General features: G+C 43.4%; 1 protein-coding gene across 2 annotated transcripts in view; it reads right to left on the minus strand.

The window, feature by feature from the left end:
* Positions 1–26,051, minus strand: part of LOC135543294 (uncharacterized) — a 33,624-nt gene that overhangs the window by 5,187 nt on the left and 2,386 nt on the right. For both annotated transcript variants that reach the window (XM_064970464.1, XM_064970454.1), the window contains exons 2-4: positions 5,149–6,152; positions 3,398–3,449; positions 679–814 (exon numbers count right to left, since the gene is read on the minus strand). In XM_064970464.1, the coding sequence (XP_064826536.1) occupies positions 679–814; positions 3,398–3,449; positions 5,149–6,152 (1,192 nt within the window). The remainder of the gene's footprint in view (positions 1–678; positions 815–3,397; positions 3,450–5,148; positions 6,153–26,051) is intronic.

The raw sequence follows: 26,051 nt of genomic DNA on the forward strand, positions 1-26,051 counted from the left end.
CTCCCAGACTGTCTAGCTTTCATTTAGGTGATTATTAACAAGCTGGAAACAGTCAAGATACTGTATGAATGTAGGTCCATTATAATTTCTCCATCATTTTAATTTGGTTTTAGTCATTTTTAAGTATATCGAGTTTATTTTCCCCCCCACCTCAATTTGTTTATATATTTTTTTAAAATAATGATTTAAAACCACCCACGGGCCATTTAAAACCCTCACGGGATGTATGTTTTACACCCGATTAGAGCCATTCTATGGCCATAACACCATGAGATAATTCAGTATGTGGTAGAATCCTGGCAGCTCTATTACTGTGTGTTGGAGATCTGATAGTCAGACCCGGTGTACCATTTTTCTGTCACAGTTACAGAGCGTAATGAAATAAGTGTCCCATTTACGCTGAACATGTAAATTCAGTTTAGGGGCAGATAAAGTCAGTCAGCCAGGTTGGAACCAGACCAAACACCCCAGCGGTACCCCTCGATCATGGAGAGAGAAAGAGAGGGGGCGCAGGGCAGGGGGAGCGAGGGGGATTGACTAGACTAGGCTAGGCGGCTGGAGCACAAGCAGAGAGGGAAAAACAGGGGAGTGTTAGAGGGAGAAAGTAGATGGCGTGTGTGTGTTTTGTGTGTGTGTGCGCACGTGTGCATGTGAGCCCGCCCACTTGCGAATACCCACCTCTGTGTGTGAGGCTGAGAGAGTGGTTGTTGTTGTCGTTCTCTGCAGGGCAAGGGACCTCCAGGCCTGGCTGATTAGGAGCCACCAGCTGCAGCTCACGGACATCAGCTCCAGAGTTCTGCACTCCCTCCTGCACCTACAGCAGCCAGTACAGTTTAGTGTCAGCTAGTACTACTACACATGCCTGCCACCTCACATACACCAATGGAGTAGGGCTGCACAGCACTATGAAAAAGCCATATGAACTGAAGTTATTCTTGTCAATTAATAAAATGTTTCGATACCCAGTCAATATAAGGATCTAGTGGCAATAAGATACTTAGTGGCCAGAACTTGTGTAGGACTGTTTTGCTTCTTTCTAAAATTCAATCCCAGATGGACACATTTTGACAACTTAATTACAAATTCATCTCATGACTAGAAAATAGGGAAGTGTAACTTGTCCAGTTCTGCTTTATAGGAGAGTCAGTTAGTCTGACCTTTAGTGAACCTGTCTACCTCTGGGGCTGCTTGCCCTGCATAGGAGAATTTGGACAACAAGAGCACCAGGCCAGTGTAGGGTATTTGTATTTGCTCCAGTGTCTGTAGTCTAGAGAAGGGATTGGAAAGTGGCGGGCTGCATGGCCCCCTTTTGTAGGCCTGTGGATCAATTCTCTCAAATATTGTGCACAAATTTGTTTACATCCCTGTTAGTCCACCTGACAGGTGAACATATATTTTTGTTCAGTATATACAGTGCATTCGTAAAGTATTCAGACCCCTTCCCTTTTTGTTAAATTACAGCCTTATTCTAAAACTGATTAAATTATTTGTTTCCCTCATCAATCTACACACAATACCCCATAATAAGAAAGCAAAAACAGGTTTATAGAAATGTTTGACGATTTGAAAAATAACAAACAAATACCATATTTACATAAGTATTCAGACCCTTTGCTATGAGACTCGAAATTGAGCTCAGGTGCATCCTGTTTCCATTGATCCTCAATGTTTCGACAACTTGATTGGGGTCCACCTGTTGTAAATTGAATTGATTGGACATGATTTGGAAAAGGCACACACCTGTCTATATAAGGTCCCACAGTTGACAGTGCATGTCAGAGAAAAAAAACAAGCCATGAGTTCAAAGGAATTGTTCTTAGAGCTCCGCGACAGGATTGTGTCGAGGCACGGATCTGGGGAAGGGTACAAAAACATTTCTGCATCATTGAAGGTCCCCAAGAACACAGTAGCCTAGATCATTCTTACATGGAAGAAGTTTGGAACCACCACGACTCTTCCTAGAGCTGGCCGCCCGGGCAAACTGAGAAATCGGGGGAGAAGGGCCTTGGTCAGGGAGGTGACCAAGAACCCGATGGTCACTCTGACAGAGCTCCAGAGTTTTTCTGTGGAGATGGGAGAACTTTCCAGAATGACAACCATCTCTGCAGCACTCCACCAACCAGGTCTTTATGGTAGAGTGGCCAGACGGAAGCCACTCCTCTGTAAAAGGCACATACATGACAGCCCATTTGGAGTGTGCCAAAAGGCACATAAAGGACTCTCAGACCATGAGAAACAAGATTCTCTGGTCTGATGAAATCAAGATTGAACTCTTTGGACTGAAAGCCAAGCGCCGTGTCTGGAAACCTGGCACCATCCTTATGGTGAAGCATGGTGGTGGCAGCATCATGCTGTGGGGATGTTTTTCAGCAGCAGCGACTGGGAGACTATTCAGGATGGAGGAAAAGATTAACAGAGCAAAGCACAGCAAGATCCTTGAGGAAAACCTGCTCCAGAGTGCTCAGGACCTCAGACTGGGCAAAGGTTCACCTTCCAACAGGACAAAAACCCTAAGCACACAGTCAAGACAACACAGGAGTGGCTTTGGGACAAGTCTCTGAATGTCCTTGAGTGGATCAGCCAAAGCCGGTACTTGAACTCGAATGAACATCTCTGGAGAGACCTGAAAATAGCTGTGCAGCGACGCTCCCCATCCAACCCGACAGAGCTTGAGAGGATCAGCAGAGAAGAATGGGAGAAACTCCCCAAATACAAGTGTACCAAGCTTGCAGCGTCTCGAGGCTGTAATCGCTACCAAAAGTGCTTCAACAATGTACTGAGTAAAGGGTCTGAACACTTATGTTAATGTGATATTTCAGTATATTTATTTTTTTACATTTAGAGAAATGTTTAAAAACCTGTTTTTTTTGTCATTATGGGGTATTGTGATGGGAAAATACATTTTTAATACATTTTAGAATAAGGCTGTAACGTAACAAATGTGGAAAAAGTCAAGGGGTCTGAATACTTTCCGAATGCACTGTTTATCACTCAGCCCATGTCAGCTAACATGTTTTAGATTTTAAATCTAGCTAGCCATCTAAACTTTGTAATCATGGTTGATTTACTGACCAAGGAGGCCCCCATTAAATTTGTTAGTGACTCTCACTCAGATATAATATTAAAAACTGCAAACATTTCTCTCCACCCTATGGATTTTTCCTTAATTGCAGGAAATTAGCTGTACAACTGCATATTTATCTCTCTGCCCCATGGCAAAATGTGTAGAATTGCAGGACATTTTTTCTCTGTTTTTTTTGTGTGGCACCAACCCCCATCAAAGTTGCCCATCCCTGGTCTAGAGGATATGAAGGAAATGTTCCCTGATCCCAGTCAGAAGCTAGTTTACAAAGGAATGTCTGGACAGTCAGACAGACAGGGGTCTTTATCCGTTTACCTCAGAGTTGTTGGATGAGCAGGAGCTGGCTCTTTTCAGACATAGTTTAGGTCTGGAAAACAAAAAAGAGATCCACAACATTTCAGTTGTGTTTGACTGTTTAACATATCTTTGAAACCCATTAGCATACTTTCTTTTATGTATGTTGTTTACTTTATTGACTTTTGGAAACATTCTCTTCCATGCTATTTGTGAAAGCTTGACTTATTTAGAGCAACTGCTCTCCAAATTTGACCAGAAATGTACAAAATGAACATTCTCCCACAATTAGAAACTGGAACAGATTAGACTGCCTTCACTGAAGATTTTCTTCCAAACATAATCAACGTCTAGCTAGCTGACTCACTACATACAAACAGCCTAAACTTGCCCTCGGTTGTTCCTCTCAAGGATGGCTCTAGTAGCTAAACCCATGTAATGCCATAAACTACACTATCTGGGGTGGTCTCACTATAAGGCATCAGCATAAAGACATACCAATAAGGGAATTTTCACTGGATAATATCAACATAACAGTGAAAGTGTTGACTTAAAGTGATTCTGTTCAATAACAGATGTAAATGCTTTTGTGTGTCAATTTTTGGCACAATTAAAAACATGGCCCCAGGACGAGACCGATACGGCTTAAACTTCTCTCCAACATGCATGGGGGATGCAAGGGGGTTTATCTTTATGGGAATTGGAACCTTCCTGGAGGGAACTAGATGAGAATCATGACAGTAGATTAAACAGTGATGCTCATTTAGTTACCTGGCATACATGATATTACACCCTGCAAAAACTGATACATGTACTAATGTTGTCTCCTCATGGGATTTGCCGAGGGAACAACCTGTAAATGACACCTTTTGATATGTTGTTCTTGTTCTATTAAACTACAATGGCACCTCGACGGGACAGAGGCTCATAGCACAGCAGTATGAGGTTCTCCGCTCTCCTCGTTTTCCCTCTGCTCGCTTTTGTATGGCTGCGTTTCTCTTTGTCCGTTGGAATTGATGCCAGGTGCTGCACCTCGAACGGCCCTCTCTTGCTCATGCTCGCTCTCTGTAATGGTGACAATGCGGCACATGAGGGCAGCTACAGTCGAACACTGCCTTTCACTGGATCAAATCAGGGACCGACCAAGGCCTCCAGCTGAGTCAACAACCAGCCCATCCACTGCAGCAGCACCACACTGTGTGCTGGAGGAGGACTGACTGGCAGACTATCCCATTCATGGCTACCATCTCATTCATGGGAGGAAACTGTCACATTGGCCAACATCAAAGACCCAACAGTTGCGCTCTCTCAAAGGAAAAGCACTGTGCCAGTTTCCTTGGATGACAAAGAAATAAAAGGACAATTTTTCCCCATTGTGCAGAATGTGCACGGTCCTGTTTATGTTAGGTTGTCAGGGAAATGTATTTATAGCACAAAACATGTATGACAAAGGTATCTTTATGACTTTCTTTCTTTCTGCATGCCTTGCTTTACTGTACCTGAAGATGTTGCACAGGTGACCCACAAGGTTCATAAAGGGACAATAGTGCACAATGGAAATGATCTTGTTTGTTTATGTTTGAAAACAGTATGTCTCTGGGAGTAAATAGGGAAAGCCATCACAAGGCGTATAGGACAAAAGGATGTTTTAGCACAATTCTCTCAAGTGCTGGTTTGATCTCAGGGAGTCAGGGAAACCTTTTTATAGCACAACACGTGTGTGACAAAGGGCTATCATATCACAATAACTTTCTCTGCATGCTTTTACATACCTGAATATAATACACAGAGCGCTGGTGAGCACCATGGCAAAGAAGGCTGCTCCACTCATGGCAGCCAGCAGAGTGTCTATTTTGCTGGCCCCGGCAGGGGCGTAAGTATGCCGGGGATCATCTCCACCCGGTTCTGTCCGGTTGTGGTAGTAAAAGAGCAGGGCGAAGCCACGGCCCCAGTGGGTGGTGGTGATCAACTCCATGATGACCTCTACCATCTCCTGGCTGGAGCCAAACACCAGCTGGCTGCTGGAGGGCCGGTTGGAGCCACAGAAGCGCGAGGAAAAGGTGAGGAGGTCCGAGATGTAAAGGACGTCGTGGGGGCATGCGTCCACCACAGACTGCTGGGTCTCAGGGCTCACCGACTCGGTGTCCGTGTCTTTGAGAAGCAGAGGGGTCCGAGTGGTGGCCTCGTCTCCAATCACAGCCAGGACTTGGTCTGGGGCTGATGCTCTGGGGATAGGGTTAAGGTCAGGGTTGCCTCTGAGTAGAGGAGCAGTGATTGAGTTCATTGCCTTCTCTCCTGGTACATGGGCCCCTGGTAGGAGGAGGTCTGAGAGGGGCTGTGGGGAGGCATGGTCAGAGGTGGCATCAAAGGTGGACCTTTTAGCAGAGTTGGAGACTTTGGCTATCTCCATCTTGGTGGACTGCTCTTGCACCACCACCTGCATGACTTTGTCGTTTTGGGAGGAGGACCGGGGGGCTTTCGCTGTGACACTCTGAGCCTGAGATACAGTGGAATCTTTATCAGTGATGGGACCCCCAGTTGGGATAGTCGCACCATCGACCTCTTCCAAGTCAGAGATGACAGCATACTGGGCGGCAGAGTCGTGACTCTCGAACACGTCAAAGTCAAATATCTCCAGTATCAGCTGGTGACCGACGGGCACAAAGAACTGCCAGACACAATGGGTCCCGGAGGAGTAGTTATAGGGGAAACCAGGAGACAGGATGAGGCCTTGGACATCCACCACATCCATCTTCGCTCCACAGTCAAAGTAGACCTGCAATCACAATATACATGGGCTTGGTGAGGGGGACGTGAGTGTACGTTAAAATGCTAGCCTCTCTAATGATCGACCCATACTAGCACTTGTCAAACTTACAGAAAATATGTCTTATTTTGTGTAGAACTTTGAAATACAAATGACGTCTGACTTTTAAACAAATAACCCTGTTGAGCGGAATTCAGAATGCCTCAAAACAACAAAAAGCATCCAGACCTGAACTACTCAACCCTCCTACTCTGCCAGCCAGTATATCAAAGTGGTGGCGGTGCCTTGCATGCCTGTGCTTGGGTAACTCTGGGGAGGGTATTTCTTCAAACACGCCGAGCTGGCTGTAATGCTTCCCAGGTGTGAGAGGTGGACGATTGAGGGGAACCTCAGCCTAGCTAAGCAAAGGCAGATGTGTTTGCTGGGGCCACTGGGCCCCAGAGCTCAGGTCCAGACCTTTGTGGGGGGGATGGTGTGTTTATGAGATTTCCTCTTGGTTCAGGTTCTGGACTGTGGGAACCGAGTGAAGACCCACCTGGGGCTCAACCAGCACCACCAGACAGGTAACAAATTAAACTACCTCCAGGCAACACTAGTACTGGCTGTGAACACATTTAAAATGCACTCGAGACATGGTGTGTGTGTGTGTGTGTTTGTAAAAAGGAGCACCAGCACCACTGCGGTCGACCAACGCCAGACAGGCACTTTGATTGCTGCTACATGGACCATCTCATCTCTCTCCATATGAGTGCATTAATCAAAAGCATTCCCTCAGACAGTTTATTTTAACAAGCCAAATCTAGATGTACTTTGCAATCATGACTGTATAAAAAGGGCTGTTGCTAGGTCTGGCCCCAGTACCCCCCCTCACCCAACCTTCTTCTGACTGCAACTCAAAGGCCTCTCTATTGCTGATACAGCTGGCATCCTCACAGCCAGGTCAGAGAGAAGAAGGGCAGTATGGGCATACATATGTGTGTGTTCTGTACAGTGATGAAACAGGTGTTTTCAAAGCACATGAATGCAATGAAAATATTGAATAAATGTAATTACTGACATCACCCCAGCGGTGTGACAGTCCTGACCACTTGACCATCATAGCCCATGTATTCTGTGTCATCCATTTCAGACCTCCTGCCATTGACACCATGATAATGAGCATAAATTACTGAATCAAATAAATTAAAATACTGAGCTACATTGTATGCAACAAAAAAAAGGAGAAATTATATAATTTTTTCTAATACAATTGCATAGAGGAAGATATTTTGTTTAACAATCAAAATTTGTTTTCCCCAAAAAGGTAGGGATCAGGATTATTGACACCCCTGTTTTCAATACCTCACCCTGCAAGGATAACAGCCCTGAGCATTTTTCTAAAATTAGTTGGAGAGCACATTGGGAAGGATCTTAAGACCATTCCACCATACAGAAATCTTCCAGATCCTTGATAGCCTTCGTCTGCGCTTATGAACTGCCCTCTTCAATTCAAACAGACTGTGAAAAGACCCCTGGTGGCATGTCTGCTATGGTAAGTGTGTGTGTCAGTGCTGTGTGTAAGTTGACAATGCAAACGATTTAGAATTTACAACACATTCATGTTTCTTATAAAAACAAGAGGTGACGCAGTCAGTCTTTCCTCAACTCTTAGCCAAGAGAGAATGGCATACATAGTTTTAATAAACCCTCGGATTACAATGAAGAGCAAGATGTGCCGCTTTGTTATAGACAAGCTACAGCTTAACTGGGTCTTTATTTGCAGCACTTGACCATATGACTGGACAATAATCAAGATAAGATAAAACTAGAGCCTGCAGGACTTGCTTTGTGGAGTGTGGAGTCAAAAAAGCAGAGCATCTCTTTATTACAGACATGCTTTGTTTAATGGCAGTGACAGGGCATTGGTAAAAATTTAAAATAGTAGAGGGCCTAGAGAGCTGCCCTGCGGTACACCACACTTTACATGTTTAACATTAGAGAAGCTTCCATTAAAGAAAACCTTCTGATTTATATTAGATAGATTGCCATATTGCGGATTCAGTTCCGGGGTTGAAAAGTCATAACACAAGTTCTCAACAACAGGTTATGGTAAATAATATCAAAAGGCTCCATGAAATCTAACAGTACGGCTCCCGCAATCTTCTTATTATCAAGTACTTTCAACCAATCATCAGTCATTTGTGTTATTGCAGTACATGTTGAGCAACCTTCTCCATCAGCATGCTGAAAGTCTGTTGTTAATTTGTTTACAGAGAAGTAGCATTGTATTTGGTCAAACACAGTTTGCTAAGAGCTGGCAGCAAGCTGATAGGCCTGCTGTTAGAACCAGTAAAGGCCGCCTTACTACTCTTGGGTAGCGGAATGACTTTGGCTTCCCTCCAGGCCTGAAAACAAAAATTTTCCTCTAGGCTCAGATTAAAGATATGACCGGTAGGAGTGGCTATAGAGTCAGCTACCATCCTCAGTAGATTTCCATCTAAGTTGTCCATGCCAGGAGGTTGGTCATTATTGATCAACAACAATTTCCTCATCTCTCCCACAATAACTTTACACAATTCTAACTTGCAATGCATTTCTTTCATTATTAGTTTGTTTATACACAAGTATGATGGATTACTGTTCGTTGTTGGCATTTCCTGTCTAAATCTGCCAACTTTGCCAATGAAGTAATCATTAAAATAATTGGCAAAATCAAATGTTTTTTGTGATAAATAAGCCATTTGATTTGATGAAAGATGGGAGTTGAATTAGTCTTTCTGCCCATAATTTCATTTGAAGTACTCCAATGTTTTTTCCATCACTCTTTATATCATTGATCTTGGCTTCAGAATACAGTTTTCTTTGTTGAGTTTATTCACATAATTTCTCAATTTCCAGTAATTCAGCCAGTCAGACGTGCAGCCAGACTTATTAGCCACTCCTTTTGCCCCATCTCTTTCAACCATACAGTTTTTCAATTCCTCATCAATCCATGGAGCCTTAACAGTTCTAACAGTCAGTTTCTTAACAGGTGCATGTTTACCAACAATTGGAAGAAGCAATTTCATAAATTCATCAAGTGCAGTGCCTGGATGCTCCTTATTAAATCACACCAGAGCAACAATTCTTTTAACATCATTCACATTAGAGTCACAGCAAAATATTTTGTATGATCTCTTACACACTATTTTAGGCCCAGCTTTTGGAACTTTGGCTTTCCTGGATATAACCACTATATTGTGATCACTGCATCCAATGTGTACAGATATAGCTTAAGAACAAAGTTCTACAGTATTAGTAAATGTGATCAATATGTGTGGATGATCTTGTTCCTGTAGTGTTTGTAAACACCCTGGTAGGTTGATTAATACATTAGAACCAGATTACAGGCACTGGTTACAGTGAGAAGCTTCCTCTTGAGCGGACAGCTTGATGAAAACTAGTCAATATTCAGGTCCCCAAGAAAGTGGAAAGTAAACATTATCAAGCATTTCACACATTATTTAGATACTGACTGGTAGCACTTGGTGACTCATAGCCACACCCCAAAATAAAATGCTTTAGATGTGCCAGGTGAACCTGGAACCGCAACACTTCAATAACACTTGACATAAGATCTTCTCTAAGCATTACAGGGATATGGGTAGGCCGTCATTGTAAATAATAACTTGTTCTTAACTGACTTGCTAAATAAAGGTAAAAAAATATAAATAAAATATGGCTCTGAATATATACAGCAACACCTCCCCCATAAGCATTCCTGTTTCTTCTATAGATATTATATCCTTGTACGCGCTCCACCTCAATCTTCCTGTGGTTCATCTTCAGTTTCTCTGAGATCATTTCCCTCACTTTATCATCAGACTCCTTCCAGGTCTCATGTGGAGATTCTTCAATTCTGTCCACAACCATGTTGTTCTGCCTTGATTGTCCCTCAAGATAATCTGATTTATCCGTCATTGATATCATGGATTCACATACAGAACTGATGTACACTCACAATGACTTACAGATTGCTGTCATCTTGATATTCTCCTGTTTAAACTCGTCAAGCTGACCCTGGGAGAACTGCAAACTGTTCTTCAGGTCCTCGACCTCTGGTCAGGTTGTCGATTCTTCTATTAGTTGACTCCACCAGGATTTGGACAAAACACTGGAAGCTATTTTCTTGTTGTAACAACTGCTTGTGGAACAATTTTTGTTTGTTTAAAAAAATCTTTCACCTGTGATAGAGAGACACCACTGTCCTCAACGGTACTCCCGTTGGCTTTGGTCTTTATAATGGTAACAACAATAGATTACGCTGTTACTCCTCGCCGTTCCAGACAGGGAAGGACGCAGGGAAGATTGAAAATCCAACAACAAACAGCTGGGGTCTAGACAGCCACAAGCCTGGGACAATCTGAGGTCCTAGCCACAATGGCCTACCATGTCGCGGTCTGTGTTCAAGCCCTCATGAAAACCCTGCTAGCTTGATAGACAGCTAGTTTTTGAACTCTCCCCTATCGAATACACAGTGGGATATGGGTTATTTTGCACTTCCTAAGGTTTCCACTAGATGTCAACCATCTTTAGAATTTTGTTTCAGGCTTCTCATGTGAAGGGGGCCAGATGGGAGCTGTTTGACTAAGGTGTCTGCCTGCAGCCTCGTTCTCAGTCACGCGCTTTCACTTGAGAGGTAGCTCTCGTTCCATTGCTTTTCTACAGACATAGGAATTCTCCGGTTGGAACGTTATTGAAGTTTTATGATAAAAACATCCTAAAGATTGATTCTATACTTAGTTTGACAAGTTTCTTCGACCTGTAATGTAACTTTTTGAACGTTTCGTCCGAATGGACCAGATCACGCTTTTGGATTTGTTTACAAAACGCCATAACAAAAGAAGCTATTGGACATAAATGATGGACATTATCGAACAAAACAACAATTTATTATGGAACTGCGATTCCTGGGAGTGCATTCTGATGAAGAACATCAAAGGTAAGTGAATATTTATAATGCTATTTATGAATAATGCTGACTACCCAACATGGCGGATATTTCTCTGGCTGGTTTGGACTCTGAGCGCCGTTCTCAGATTATGCTTTTTCTGTAAAGTTTTTTTTAAATCTGACACCGCGGTTGCATTAAGGAGAAGTGTATCTAAAGTTCCATGTATAATAGTTGTATTTTCATAAACATTTATTATGAGTATTTCTGTGAATTCTTGTGGCTCTCTGCAATATCAATGCATGTTTTGGAACTACTGAACGTAACACACCAATGTTAAATATTTTTAGATTTTTGGATATAAATATGAACTTTCCAGAACAAAACATAAATGTATTGTGTAACATGAAGTTCTATGAGTGTCATCTGATGAAGATCATCAAAGGTTAGTGATTCATTTTATCTCTATTTGTGCTTCTTGTGACTCTCTTTGGCTGGAAAAATGGCTGGGTTTTTCTGTGAGTTGGTGGTGACCTTACAATAGTTTGGGGAGCTTTCGCTGTAAAGCATTTTTGAAATCAGACACTGTGGCTGAATTAACGAGAATTGTATCTTTAAAATGGTGCCTAATACTTGTATGTTTGAGAAATTTGATTTGAGATTTGATTTGTTGATTTGTATGACGCCCTGCAATTTCATTGGCTGTTGGCGAGAGGTTTCGCTAGCGGAACAGGGTCCCCAGTCCTAGACAGGTTAAATAAAGTCCACCTGTGAGCAATCTAAGTGTCACATGATCTCAGTATATACAGTGGGGAGAACAAGTATTTGATACACTGACGATTTTGCAGGCTTTCCTACTTACAAAGCATGTATAAGTCTATAATTTTTATCAAAGGTACACTTCAACTGTGAGAGACGGAATCTAAAAAAAAAATCCGGAAAATCACATTGGATGATTTTTAAGTAATTAATTTGCATTTTATTGCATGACATAAGTATTTGATAACCTACCAACCAGTAAGAATTCCGGCTCTCACAGACCTGTTAGTTTTTCTTTAAGAAGCCCTCCTGTTCTCCACTCATTACCTGTATTAACTGCACCTGTTTGAACTCGTTACCTATATAAAAGACACCATCCACACACTCAAACAGACTCCAACCTCTCCACAATGGCCAAGACCAGAGAGCTGTGTAAGGACATCAGGGATAAAATTGTAGACCTGCACAAGGCTGGGATGGGCTACAGGACAATAGGCAAGCAGCTTGGTGAGAAGGCAACAACTGTTGGCGCAATTATTAGAAAATGGAAGAAGTTCAAGATGACGGTCAATCACCCTCGGTCTGGGGCTCCATGCAAGATCTCACCTCATGGGGCATCAATGATCATGGTGAGGGATCAGCCCAGAACTACACGGCAGGACCTGGTCAATGACCCGAAGAGAGCTGGGACCACAGTCTCAAAGAAAACCATTAATAACACACTATGCCGTCATGGATTAAAATCCTGCAGCGCACGCAAGGTCCCCCTGCTCAAGCCAGCGCATGTCCAGGCCCGTCTGAAGTTTGCCAATGACCATCTGAATGATCCAGAGGAGGAATGGGAGAAGGTCATGTGGTCTGATGAGACAAAAATATAGCTTTTTGGTCTAAACTCCACTCGCCGTGTTTGGAGGAAGAAGAAGGATGAGTACAACCCCAAGAACACCATCCCAACCGTGAAGCATGGAAGTGGAAACATCATTCTTTGGGGATGCTTTTCTGCAAAGCGGACAGGATGACTGTACTGTATTGAGGGGAGGATGGATGGGGACAAGGTATCGCAAGATCTTGGCCAACAACCTCCTTCCCTCAGTAAGAGCATTGAAGATGGGTCGTGGCTGGGTCTTCCAGCATGACAACGACCCAAAACACACAGCCAGGGCAACTAAGGAGTGGCTCCGTAAGAAGCATCTCAAGGTCCTGGAGTGGCCTAGCCAGTCTCCAGACCTGAACCCAATAGAAAATCTTTGGAGGGAGCTGAAAGTCCATATTGCACAGCGACAGCCCCGAAACCTGAAGGATCTGGAGAAGGTCTGTATGGAGGAGTGGGCCAAAATCCCTGCTGCAGTGTGTGCAAACCTGGTCAAGAACAACAGGAAACGTATGATCTCTATAATTGCAAACAAAGGTTTCTGTACCAAATATTAAGTTCTGCTTTTCTGATGTATCAAATAGTTATGTCATGCAAATACAATGTGATTTTCATTTTAGATTCCGTCTCTCACAGTTGAAGTGTACCTATGATAAAAATTACAGACCTCTACATGCTTTGTAAGTAGGAAAACCTGCAAAATCGGCAGTGTATCAAATACTTGTTCTCCCCACTGTGTGTGTGTGTGTGAGATATATATATCCGTTCTGAAAGGCCCCAAAGTCTGCAACACCATTAAGCAAGGGGCACCACCAAGCAAGCGGCACCATGAAGACCAAAGAGCTCTCAACAGGTCAAGGACAAAGTTGTGGAGAAGTACAAATCAGGGTTGGGTTATAAAAAAAAGATTCAAAACTTTGAACATCCCACAGAGCACCATTAAATCCATTATAAAAAAAATTGAAAGAATATGGCACCACAACAAAACTGCCAAGAGAGGGCTGCCCACCAAAACTTACAGACCAGGCAAGGAGGGCAGTAATCAGAGGCAATAAAGAAGCCAAGGATAACCCTGAAGGAGCTGCAAAGCTCCATAGCGGAGATTGGAATATCTGCCCATAGGACCACTTTAAGCCGTACACTCCACAGAGCTGGGCTTTACGGAAGAGTGGCCAGAAAAAAAGCCATTGCTTAAAGAAAAAAATAAGCAAACACGTTTGGTGTTCGCCAAAAGGCATGTAGGAGACTCCCCAAACATATGGAAAATGGTACTCTGGTCAGATGAGACTAAAATTGAGATTTTCGGCCATCAAGGAAACCCAACACCTCTCATCACCCGAGAATACCATCCCCACAGTGAAGCATGGTGGTGGCAGCATCATCATGTTTTCCCATCGGCAAGGACTGGGAAACTGGTCAGAATTTAAGAAATGATGAATGGCGCTAAATACAAGGAAATCCTTGAGGGAAACCTGTTTGAGTCTTCCAGAGATTTGAGACTGGGACGGGGGTTCACCTTCCAGCATGACAATGACCCTAAGCATACTGCTAAAGCAACACTCGAGTGGTTTAAGGGGAAACATTTAAATGTATTGGAATGGCCTAGTCAAATCTCAGACCTCTGAAGTCAAACTCAGAAGTCAAACCTCAGGCCATCATTGAAGTCGTTTGTGGTGTTGTACAAAACAAAGTCCCAATCAGAGTATCAAAACCAATGACACATTTTCAAACGTCGCTTTACCCATGTGTGTTCCGACTCTGGCCAACCCGTCGGGTTCTGGGACCAAACAGATGGTCTAGAATGGATTTAAATTCTAGAAATTGTTGAGGAGGTAGTCCGATCCAGACTCATTATGCGTAGCTTAGCATTTGGCTGGAGCAAAGAGTTTGGGTAGCCAGGCAAGAAGTTTGCTAAACTGCATTGCCACTTGGATTGGAACCAGTGCTTTGGGTTAGATGACATGAAAATAGAGCTATTTGGTCACACACACACACACACACACACACAACAGTAGTGGGTTTGGCATTAACATGAGAATGCATAAGCAGAAAGAACCCCATACCTACTGTAAAATATGGTATTGGATATTTGATGTTATGGGGCTGTTTTGATTCCACTGGTCAGCTTCTGTTAAAAAAATTAAGATTAACTTTTATTGCTGTGGACACAGTACACCGATTGTCAAGTTTGGGCAAAAAATAACATAAATTAAATTATAATGTATGCATTGGGGAATTTCCATGTAAAAAGCCCCATGAGCATTAACTTGAAGTTTGTAGGAGCACATCAAATGTGGTGTCAAATGAAAGCTAAGAGTCTGTAGTTCTTAATTAAGGCATATATACAGAATCTGTCACATTTTGGACATACTAATTCCAGGGTTTTTCTTTCTTAAAAAAAAACCATTTTCTATGTTGTAGAATAATACTGAAGACATCAGAACTACGAAAAAACACATGTGGAATCATGCCGTAACCAAAAAAGTGTTTTGAGATTCTTCAAAGTAGCCACTCTTTTCCTTGATAACAGATTTGCACACTCTTGGCATTCTCTTAACCAGCTTCACCTGGAATGCTTTTCCAACAGTCTTGAAGGAGTTCCCATATATGCTGAGCACTTAGTGCCTTCGGAAAGTATTCAGATCCCTTGACTTTTTCCACATTTTGTTACGTTACAGGGAGGTGACCAAGAACCCGAAGGTCACTGACACAGCTCTAGAGTTCCTCTGTGGAGATGGGAGAACCTTCCAGAAGGACAACCATCTCTGCAGCCCTCCACCAATCAGGTCTTTATGGTAGAGTGGCCAGACGAAAGCCACTCCTCAGTAAAAGGCACATGACAGCCCGCTTGGAGTTTGCCAAAAGGCACCTAAAGGACTGACAATGAGAAACAACATTCTCTGTTTCAGATTAAACTCTTTGGTCTAAATGCCAAGCGTCACATCTGGAGGAAACCTGGCACCATCCCTAAGGTGAAGTGCGGTGGTGGCAGCAACATGCTGTGGGGATGTTTTCAGCGGCAGGGACTGGGAGACTAGTCAGGGTCGAGGCAAAGATGAACGGAGCAAAGTACAGAGAGATCATTGATGAAAACCTGCTCCAGAGCGCTCAGGACCTCAGACTGGGGCGAAGGTTCACCTTCCAACAGGGCAAAGAACCAAAGCACAGTGCCAAGACAATGCAGGAGTAGCTTCGGGACAAGTGTTTGAATGTCCTTCACTGGCCCAATCAGAGCCCGTGCTTGAACCCTCTGGAGAGACCTGAAAATAGCTGTGCAGCAACACTCCCCATCCAACCTGACAGATTTTGAGAGGATCTGCAGAGGAATGGGAGAAACTCCCCAAATGCAGGTGTGCCAAGCTTGTAGCGTCATACCCAAGAAGACTCGAGGCTGTAATCGCTGCGAAGGGTGCTTCAACCGGGGCGGCTGGGTAGCCTAGTGGCCAGAGCGTTGGGCCAGCAACCGGAAGGTAGCAAGTTCAAATCCCCGAGCTGACATGGTACAAATCTGTCGTTCTGCCCCTGAACAGGCAGTTAACCCACAGTGTATAGGTTAATACCCAAACATGCAAAGGAGGATATACAAAATGTCTACCTTTGTGTATCTATTCAGGATACATCACCATGAAGAGAATGGCATTTCTGTATAGTACAGATCAGGGACCCATGATGTCATTCTGTTACCGGGTGTTAATCCACTTCACTTGCTGTAGTTCAATAACCAAATAGATTTTTTTCAATCTCAAGGTTTCATATCATAGCTGACACCCCATTCTTTCTGCAGACATCTTTGAATTTTTATTCGGAGTAGATATTTAACAGTTTTTGGAAAACGTGGTCACAGACATTTTCGCATAGTTACCAAACTTTACACCTGCACTGTTCGAGTAAAGTAGTCCTTGTGCATAGATCTGTATGGTTTGTTAAACTGCAAACAATAGTTTCTCTTTGGCACACGTTTAAAGTGAAGAATCTGCATCTCGGCGTCCTTCTGTTAATGTGTAATTGCCCATTGGTAAAGTGATTGGTACCGTGATAAATTACAAACGTCATGGTACAATCAGTACTTTGATGCCCAACTAGTTCTAAGAGTGTTGTATGATGGCTTTTCCTTTCTCAGAATGCAGTTTAGCATGAAAGCATTACATCATAGTAAGGTACAACCAAGAAAATGGCCTTCGAACCTACTAGGAACTCGTGTCGTGAATGCCACAACCACAACACATAATTACACAGATGACATTTTAACTGGTCAAATGTCATTCCCGAGAGGTTGCAGAGAGTAAGCCAATTTTCGGTTTTGCTCAACGGTGTTGTGCAATACACTATAGATTGAAGGGAGCAACTTGACAACATGGGGGGGAGGGAGGGGTATGTGTGTGTGTGTATGTGTATGTATCTCTGTGACCAAAAAAAGTGACCAAATCAAATTTTCTTTATGCATGCTCTTTCTATTCACAGTTTGTGGGCTACATATCCATCCCCCATCAGAGAGAGAGAACTGTGTCAAGGAGGGAGAGAGGGTCAGAGACTGTGTCATCTCCATGGACCTGACTCCAATAGGACTGGGCTGGCTATCTGGAGGTCTGCCACCCTCACTGTGATGTGATGCACAAGGTAGACTACACATGAATGGTCTCCAAAGTGCCACAGTGTTTAATGGAAATGGGACATTCTTATAATGCCAAACATCCCAGTTCTGTTACATCACAGACGCAGGCCTCTCCTCTCCACTGGCAGCCAAGGCGGTCATTATTTGAGGAAACCTTTTCTCATGGGGCACAATGGGCCACAGTGCCATTTGGTTGCACCACTTCATGGTGGGATGGGAGATAACATTTTAATGAAGTGAAGCTAATAAGTAGGAGCAGGCAGAAAGTTTACATAAGGCCCTGCTCGTCGGTCATCGCGCCCCAGTTGTGCTATATGGAGATGACTAGACTATCCTTGTACAAAAGTAAAGTACCCAAGCAAATAATTGATTGAAATTACTTGTGCATGGTCAAATTAAGCACAGTCATTATTTTGAGGTTTACCATAATTATATTGTTAAGGAACTTGAATCCTATGTCAGAACTAAAATGCTAATTACCAAAAATGTAGTTTGAACTTAATACAAAAGCCTTCTAAAAGACACATTCTGTATACTGTTTTGCTGCTTGAAACACAATTCAAATGTCTTAACTAAATAAAACTCCCTAACTGCTGCCTGAAAAAGGGCAGAAAAAATGCCAAAGACTCTGGCCAACCGAAACATTTAAAAATATATATTTCACCTTTATTTAACCAGGTAGGCTGGTTGAGAACAAGTACTCATTTACTGTGACCTGGCCAAGATAAAGCAAAGCAGTGCGACACAAACAACAACACAAAGTTACACATGGAGTAAACAAACAGACAGTCAATAACACAATAATAAAAAAAGATCTATATGCAGTGTGTGCAAATGAGGTAAGATAAGGGAGGTAAGGCAATAAATAGGCCATAGTGGCAAATTCATTACAATTTAGCAATTAAACACTGGAGTGATAGATGTGCAGAAGATGAATGTGCAAGTAGAGATACTGGGGAGCAACAAAAAAAAGAGTATGGGGATGAGGTAGTTGGATGGGCTATTTATAGATGGGCTATGTACAGGTGCAGTGATATGTGAGCTGCTCTGGCAGCTGGTGCTTAAAGTTAGTGAGGGAGATAGGAGTCTCCAGCTTCAGGGATTTTTGCAATTCGTTCCAGTCATTGGCAGCAGAGAACTGGAAGGAAAGGCGACCAAAGGAGGAATTGGCTTTGGGGACGACCAGTGAAATATACCTTCTAGAGAGCGTGCTACGGGTGGGTGCTGCTATGGTGACCAGTGAGCTGAGATAAGGCGGGGCTTTACCTAGCAAAGACTTATAGATGACCTGGAGCCAGTGGGTTTGGCGACGAATATGAAGGGAGGGCCAGACAATGAGAGCATACAGGTCGCAGTGGTGGGTAGTATATAGGGCTTTGGTGACAAAACGGATGGCACTGTGATAGACTGCATCCAATTTGCTGAGTAGTGTTGAAGGATATTTTGGAAATTGCATCGCCAAAGTCAAGGATCAGTAGGATAGTCAGTTTTACGAGGGTATGTTTGGCAGCATGAGTGAAGGATGCTTTGTTGTGAAATAGGAAGCCGATTCTAGATTTCATTTTGGATTGGAGATGCTTAATGGGAGTCTGGAAGGAGAGTTTACAGTCTAACCAGACACCTAGATATTTGTAGATGTCCACAGATTCTGAGTCAGAACCGTCCAGAGTAGTGATTCTGGACGGGCGGGCAGGTGCTGGTAGCGATCGGTTGAAGAGCATTTAGTTTTACTTTCATTTAAGAGCAGTTGGAGGCCACTGAAGGAGAGTATGGCATTGAAGCTCGTCTGGAGGTTAGTTAACTTCTTGAAACTCCCCATCCTGGATCCGGGTTTGTGACTAAAGCCTCAGACTCATTAGCATAACGCAACGTTAACGATTTCTGAAAATCGCAAATAAAATGAAAATAATGCGTCTGCTCTCAAGCTTAGCCTTTTCTTAACAACACTGTCATCTCAGATTTTCAAAATATGCTTTTGAACCATAGAAATTGACTAATTTGTGTAAGAGTATGCAAAGCTAGCATAGCATTTTGAGTAGCATTTAGCACGCAACATTTTCACAAAAACCAGATAACCAAATAAATAAAATCATTTACCTTTGAAGAGCTTCTGATGTTTTCAATGAGGAGACTCTCAGTTACATACCAAATGCGCAGTTTTTCCTGAAAGCGTCTGTGTGTAGGAGAAATCGTTCCGTTTTCTACATTGCGTCTGGCTACCGAAACGAACCGAAAATTCAGTCACCTACAACGTAAAACTTTTTCCGGATTAACTACATAATATCGACCGAAACATGGCAAACGTTGTTTGGAATCAATCCTCAAGGTGTTTTTTCACATATCTCTTCATTGATATGCAGTTCGTGGAAGCTTGCTTTCCTCTCTGTATCCCATGGAAAAAAAATACTGGCAGGTGACTTTTGCGCACCAATTTCGGCACAGGACACCGGACGGACACCTGGTAAATGTGGTCTCTTATGGTCAATCTTCCAATGATCTGCCTACAAATACGTCACAATGCTGCAGACACCTTGGGGAAACGACAGAAAGGGCAGGCTCATTCCTCTCGCATTCACAGCCATATAAGGAGACAATGGAAAACAGAGCCTCAAAAATCCTTGTCATTTCCTGGATGCCGTCTCATCTTGGTTTTGCCTGAAGCTCACGTTCTAGGGCACGCACAGAGAATATCTTGGTATTTCTGGACACGTCAGAGTGTTTTCTTTCGAATGCTATCAATTATATGCATAGTCGAGCGTCTTTTTGTGACAAAATATCTTGTTTAAAACGGGAACGTTTTTCATCCAAAAATGAAATAGCGCCCCCATAGATGTAAGAGGTTAACACAGTGTCTAAAGAAGGGCCAGAAGTATATAGAATGGTATCGTCTGCGTAGAGGTGGATCAGAGAATCATGAACTATCCTCCATGCTCCCGTCCGGCAGGTGGTACCAGTGCATCCAGGCTTAGACCAGACTCCTAAACAGCTTCTAGCCCCTAGCCATAAGACTGTTAAATGGCTAACAACTACTGTACCCCTCACCCCTACGCTGCTGCTAAAATGATTATTCAAAAGATTTATTACTACCACTGCGCTTCTGTTCATTGATTACCAATAGTATCTACTGTATCTATTTATCCCGCTACTGGTCACTATCACTCCTGTTTACATGTATTTACATGTATTACCATTAGTATATTAACATAAGTATTTATATATTCCCACCACCAGTCACTTTTCAGCCAGTCACTTTTCACACCTACACTGGCACTCTTACACACACACAGAAGGCGTTCACATGCTTCCCATACGAAACTGTTCGGAACAGTGCGTGCATATATTATGACCACATTTTTTGACGTTTTAGTTCATTTTGGTCTTTGGCAAGGTTTTTTTTCAAAGTGTGCAACTGCAACCCGCAATTTGGGGCATTCCAGCATCTGCAGAAACTCCTCCCCTCAAGCATCCCATTTGTTCCTTCATGAATTTGGTACTGACACAGACCCTGTATATAGTCTCTTTTTTTCGTGTTTAATTTGATATTGAATAATGCACTGTTGGGAAGGGCTTGCAAGTTTTTTTTTTTTTTTTTGTGTGTGAAATTTACCCCGTTTTCTCCCAAATTTCGTGGTATCCAATTGTTAGTAGCTACTATCTTGTCTCATCGCTACAACTCCCGTACGGGCTGGGGAGAGACAAAGTCATGCATCCTCCGATACACAACCCAACCAAGCCGCACTGCTTCTTAACACAGCGCGCATCCAACCCGGAAGCCAGCCGCACTAATGTGTCGGAGGAAACACCGTGCACCTGGCAACCTTGGGTTAGCGTGCAGTGCACCACAGGAGTCGCTGGTGCGCGATGAGACCAGGATATCCCTACCGGCCAAGCCCTCCCTAACCCGGACGACGCTAGACCAATTGCCCCACGGACCTCCCGGTCGCGGCCGGTTACGACAGAGCCTGGGCGCGAACCCAGAGTCTCTGGTGGCACAGCTGGCGCTGCAGTACAGCGCCCTTAACCACTGCGCCACCCGGGAGTCTAGGGCCTGCAAGTTAAAGGGCAATTCCGCCACTTTTCAACCTCATATTCATTATCTCCAGCACCAAACCAGTCTCTACATATGTGAAAACAAAGTGCTGTTAAAATATTTTAATTAAAGCCCCCCCCCCCAAAAAAAAAGTGATTTCAAAACCTGCAACTAGTTTCTAGCCATGGTAAATCTGTCTTTGAAAATATTTTGATGACGTCATCGGGTAAAACTTTGTTTTCACATATGTAGACACTGGTATTGTGCTGGAAAAGTGGTGGAGTTGCCCTTTAAGCATTTCACATGCACTGTGTGCATGTGACAAATAGAACTTAACTGAAGAGCTTAGAGAAATCTACTATTGCCTAATTGAACCTTAGCAACAGGTTAGTGAGTATACAACTAGTATGATGAAACCCCCAGCTAAAACCTTGCAAAACACTGACGCCCAACTTCCCATAGCGCTTGCTGTCACCCACACACACTCACTCATTCCCTTCCCTCACTCCTTCACATGCACAAACAACTCCTGACTGGCTCTTAAACAGACAGACGGGCCCCTCAAAAGGGGCAGGGACTCCCACATGCGCTATTTACTGGGAGTAGAAAAGTGACACTGCCCCAAAAGGCTAACGCTTCAGCTGTGTCAACCCCCAGATGATGTGTATAACCCAGAACTCAGCAGCTCTGTCTCGGTCCAATAATTTAGCCACTGTTGCTGGTCAGGTCAGACACTGACAGAAATCTAGATCATAGACTGTAGGGTCATTTCTCCAATGGCGCATACTAGATCCGTGTGTCATAGAAGCTAGAAGAGCTACACTACATGACCAAAATTATGTGGACACCTGCTCGTCAAACAGCTCATTACTAATTCATGGGCATTAATATGGAGTTTGTCCCCCCTTTCCCGCTATAACAGCCTCCACTCTTCTGGGAAGGCTTTCTACTAGATCCCCAAACTGTTGCCACAAAGTTGGAAGCACAGAAGTGTCTCGAATATCATTGTATGCTGTAGCGTTAAGATTTCCCCTCACTGGAACTAAGGGGCCTAGCCGAACCATGAAAAACCACCCAGACTATTATTTCACCTCCACCAAAGTTTACAGTTGGCACTATACATTGTGGCAGGTAGCGTTCTCCAGGCATCCGACAAACCCAGAGAACATGCTTCCACTGCTCCAGAGTCCAATGGCAGCAAGCTTTACACCACTCCAGCCAATGTTTGGCATTGCGCATGGTGATCTTAGGCTGGTGTGCGGCTGCTCAGCCATGGAAACCCATTCCATGAAGCTCCCGACAAACAGATCTTGTGTTTACGTTGCTTGCAGAGAAAGTTTGGAACTAAGGTAGTGAGTGTTGCAACCGAGGACAAACAATTCTTACACACTCGGCGGTCCCTTTCTGTGATCTTGTGTGGCCTACCACTTTGTGGCTGAGCCTTTGTTGAGCACTTACACTTACAACAGCACTTACAGTTGACCGAGGCAGTTCTCGCAGGGCAGAAATTTGACGAACTGACTTGTTGGAAAGGTGGCATCCTATGACGGTGCCATGTTGAAAGTGACTGAGCTCTTCAGTAAGTTCATTCTACTGCCAATGTTTGTGTATGGAGATTGCATGGCGGTGTGCTCAATTTTACACACCTGTCAGCAACGGGTGTGGCTGAAATAGCTGAATCCAATCATTTGAATGGGTGTCCACATACGTTTGTATATATAGTGTATTTTTTAAGAGAAGAAAGGAGGTCCTTGCCTTGCACCCGGTGCTGTTTTTCCACAGCTGTGAAAAGGCACTGATACACAAGCCCACGACTTGAACAATAAGTATGGTGTGCGTGCATGCGGTTATTCTGTGCCATCATATTCACTCAGGGTGAATTTACAAAACAACCGGTTAGCTTCCTGATTGGGCTCTAACTGAAGCTGCCCCCAGTAACCTCTGAGAGCATAGTCTTCACCTCACAAAATATGGACCTTTACAAACCTCCATCAAGACCATAAAGTTCTTTGGTCGTCAATGTTGGTGCCACAAATGATCTCTGCTCTGCATGAGACAGTGGAATGCTCAGCATTGTGGTGGTGGTGGACCCTCCAACTCCACATAGATATGTGGCTGGGTGGGCGGGCTGTTGGATGGAGGGGTTCCAGATTTGCGCTGCACACACCAATTAACAGTTTCCCTGGATTTTTCTTCCTCTCTGGATGGAAGGAGGTTGCAGTAACCGTCATTAACTAAGTATGCCTAGCCTAGAAAGTAAAGCATGTGGGCGAAATGCAGTCAGTCAGTGTTATCTGTCACCATGGTGGTTTGGACCAATTAGGATAAATCATTTCCAGATTTGGAATGTGACCCAGGCAGCGAATAGATGCATCCTAAGTAATTAATCTCTCAGCAGCTGAGCGAGTAGCCCCACCATGCAGGATGACAACAACACACACAGCCAGACCAGCTAGCAGGGCAGGGCAGCTCTCTCCGCCTGGCCCATTCATCTCATTTAAAGTAACAGTATAGGTTATTTACCACCATGCCAACCTCACTGTCTGACCAATATGTGTTTACAGTATGATCTAGTCTCTTTGCGGAATTTAAACATTTAGCTAGGCAATGAATTCCTCAGTGGTTCTATTTTTAGGTTGTTCCCTCTTTTAATCAACATGACAATAGCCAATGAAATGATTGCAGTATCTTCTAACGTCAAACATGCACTCATTTTTGGAGCTGTTAGGGTGGTGGATTTATCAGAGTTGAACCTTTCATTTTGGGGTTGGATGAAATGAATACCAAGCTTGTTTACGCTATTCCAAAAATCAACTTAATACAAAAGAGGACAAGAGGACAAAGACATCATTTAGAGTGCCCCCTCAGGCAGATAATTGCAAAGATAGTGAGCACCCTATGCACACAGAAACTAAAGCTGGGGACGCTGACAATTCAATATACTAAGGGCTTTCGTTGTTCAGTTCTAAGAATTCTGCTGCTCACCCTCACTCAGTCACAGTGGCTGGAGACGAGTCTTGACAGCTCGTGGCCTTATCGATTCTCCTTCCTAGTGTTATAGTAGTGTGTGGTCATAGATAATATTTCTTCTGACATGGCGCAAAGGAGAACTCTGCAATGAGACAGGTAAGCCTTTTATGTAAATGACACCATACATTGCCATAGACATACAATGACCATGTGATATTCAACTCATAGTGGAGACAGTAGGCTACAGCACCAGAATACACAGGAAGTGGGAGAATTATTTTATAGTACTGCAATCTGACTCTGCTGCCAAAGTTGTCAGGAAGGATTTGGTCATTAAAAAGAACGCCTTCTGCCAGACTCTGTTAATCACCTGTAAGCACTGAACAGATTAGAGGGGGGGGGGGGGGGGTATTTTCCAAATGCTAACAACTGAACATAATTAAATACCACATTAACATGGCCCATAGACACTACTTATAGCATGGTCGTGTTATGGATTCACTAGGTCATGTCTGCCTTCTATTTTTTTTACAGTACAGTGGCAGATCAATAGCTTCCCTTTCCCCAGATAAATAGCAGAAGTACATGTGCAGTGAATCAATACTGTAGTGTCCGTTGGTCACATACAGAACAGTCAGAAGAGGAGAGCAGATATGACTAAGAATGCCTACAGCATGGATAATCCACTAGATTCAGCCACGGGACCATTTTTTATTGAGCGGATGGTGAGGGGGCAGGAACAAAATTACAAATAATTTGTAGACTGCAAATTGACAACAAGAAGCCCAAACAGATATATTATTTGACTAAAACAATCACATATATCTCTCTATTATGTGTTGGAATACTTTGGAAGAGATTTACTAAATTAAAATCACCTGGGAGTTGATTTGCTGGTGTTTTTTGTTTTTTTGTTGTCTTTTATGTCCAACAATTTTGACATAAAAGGGGGGCCAAATAGATAGAGTGGATCAGTGTAGCGAATAATTTATGTAATCTTGCAAGATCAGTCTGGTTGTACGAGGCTAGCAGGTTTCTTCCTAGTTTGGAAATTATACCGAATTGAGAATAAACCCTAACTAGTGTCACCATCATCTCTGCTGCACAACCAGCTGAACACGTTTCAGGTGAGTTACACCTCCAAACCCCACCATAGTGTGGATGTGGAAACCCAACACCATGCAATCCAGTGCCATGTAACACTCCGACCATGAATTGTATGGGCCGGTTGGGTTACACTTAAATACTACTATACTAAGAACCCCCTCTCTCAGACAAAATGCTGTGTGTTGTGTAGCTACTTGCAGAGAGCAGGGGTAAGGTGTCACTATTCTACACTATGTACAGGGTGATTCATGAGAGCTATGGTTCAAGAATGAAGACATGAAGTCCATGTCAGTGTCGGGCAGGCAAGCAGGTTGGGTTGTTTCCACCACAAAGTGAGAGAGTGAGCCGGCGCTGTGTTCCAAATGGCACCTTATTCCCTATGTAGTAGACTACTTTTGACCAGAGCCCTTTATAGGCAATTTGGGACAGACAGAGAGAGGAACAGGAGATGAACATGCCCTGCTCTCTGCTCTCTCTGTCTGACTATGGCATACCATTGCCGTTAACCTCTACTAAGGTACAGTCACTTTGAGGACGTGTTTCTCCCCATGGTTGTAAATGTAGCTTTACCAAGTATTGCCACGGATGTTCAAGAAGATGTTCAGTTTTACCCTGAGTGCCCTCACAGTGTTCTACAGGAGAACCATCGA

Source organism: Oncorhynchus masou, chromosome 1, assembly GCF_036934945.1.
Source record: "Oncorhynchus masou masou isolate Uvic2021 chromosome 1, UVic_Omas_1.1, whole genome shotgun sequence".
NCBI lineage: Eukaryota > Metazoa > Chordata > Actinopteri > Salmoniformes > Salmonidae > Oncorhynchus > Oncorhynchus masou.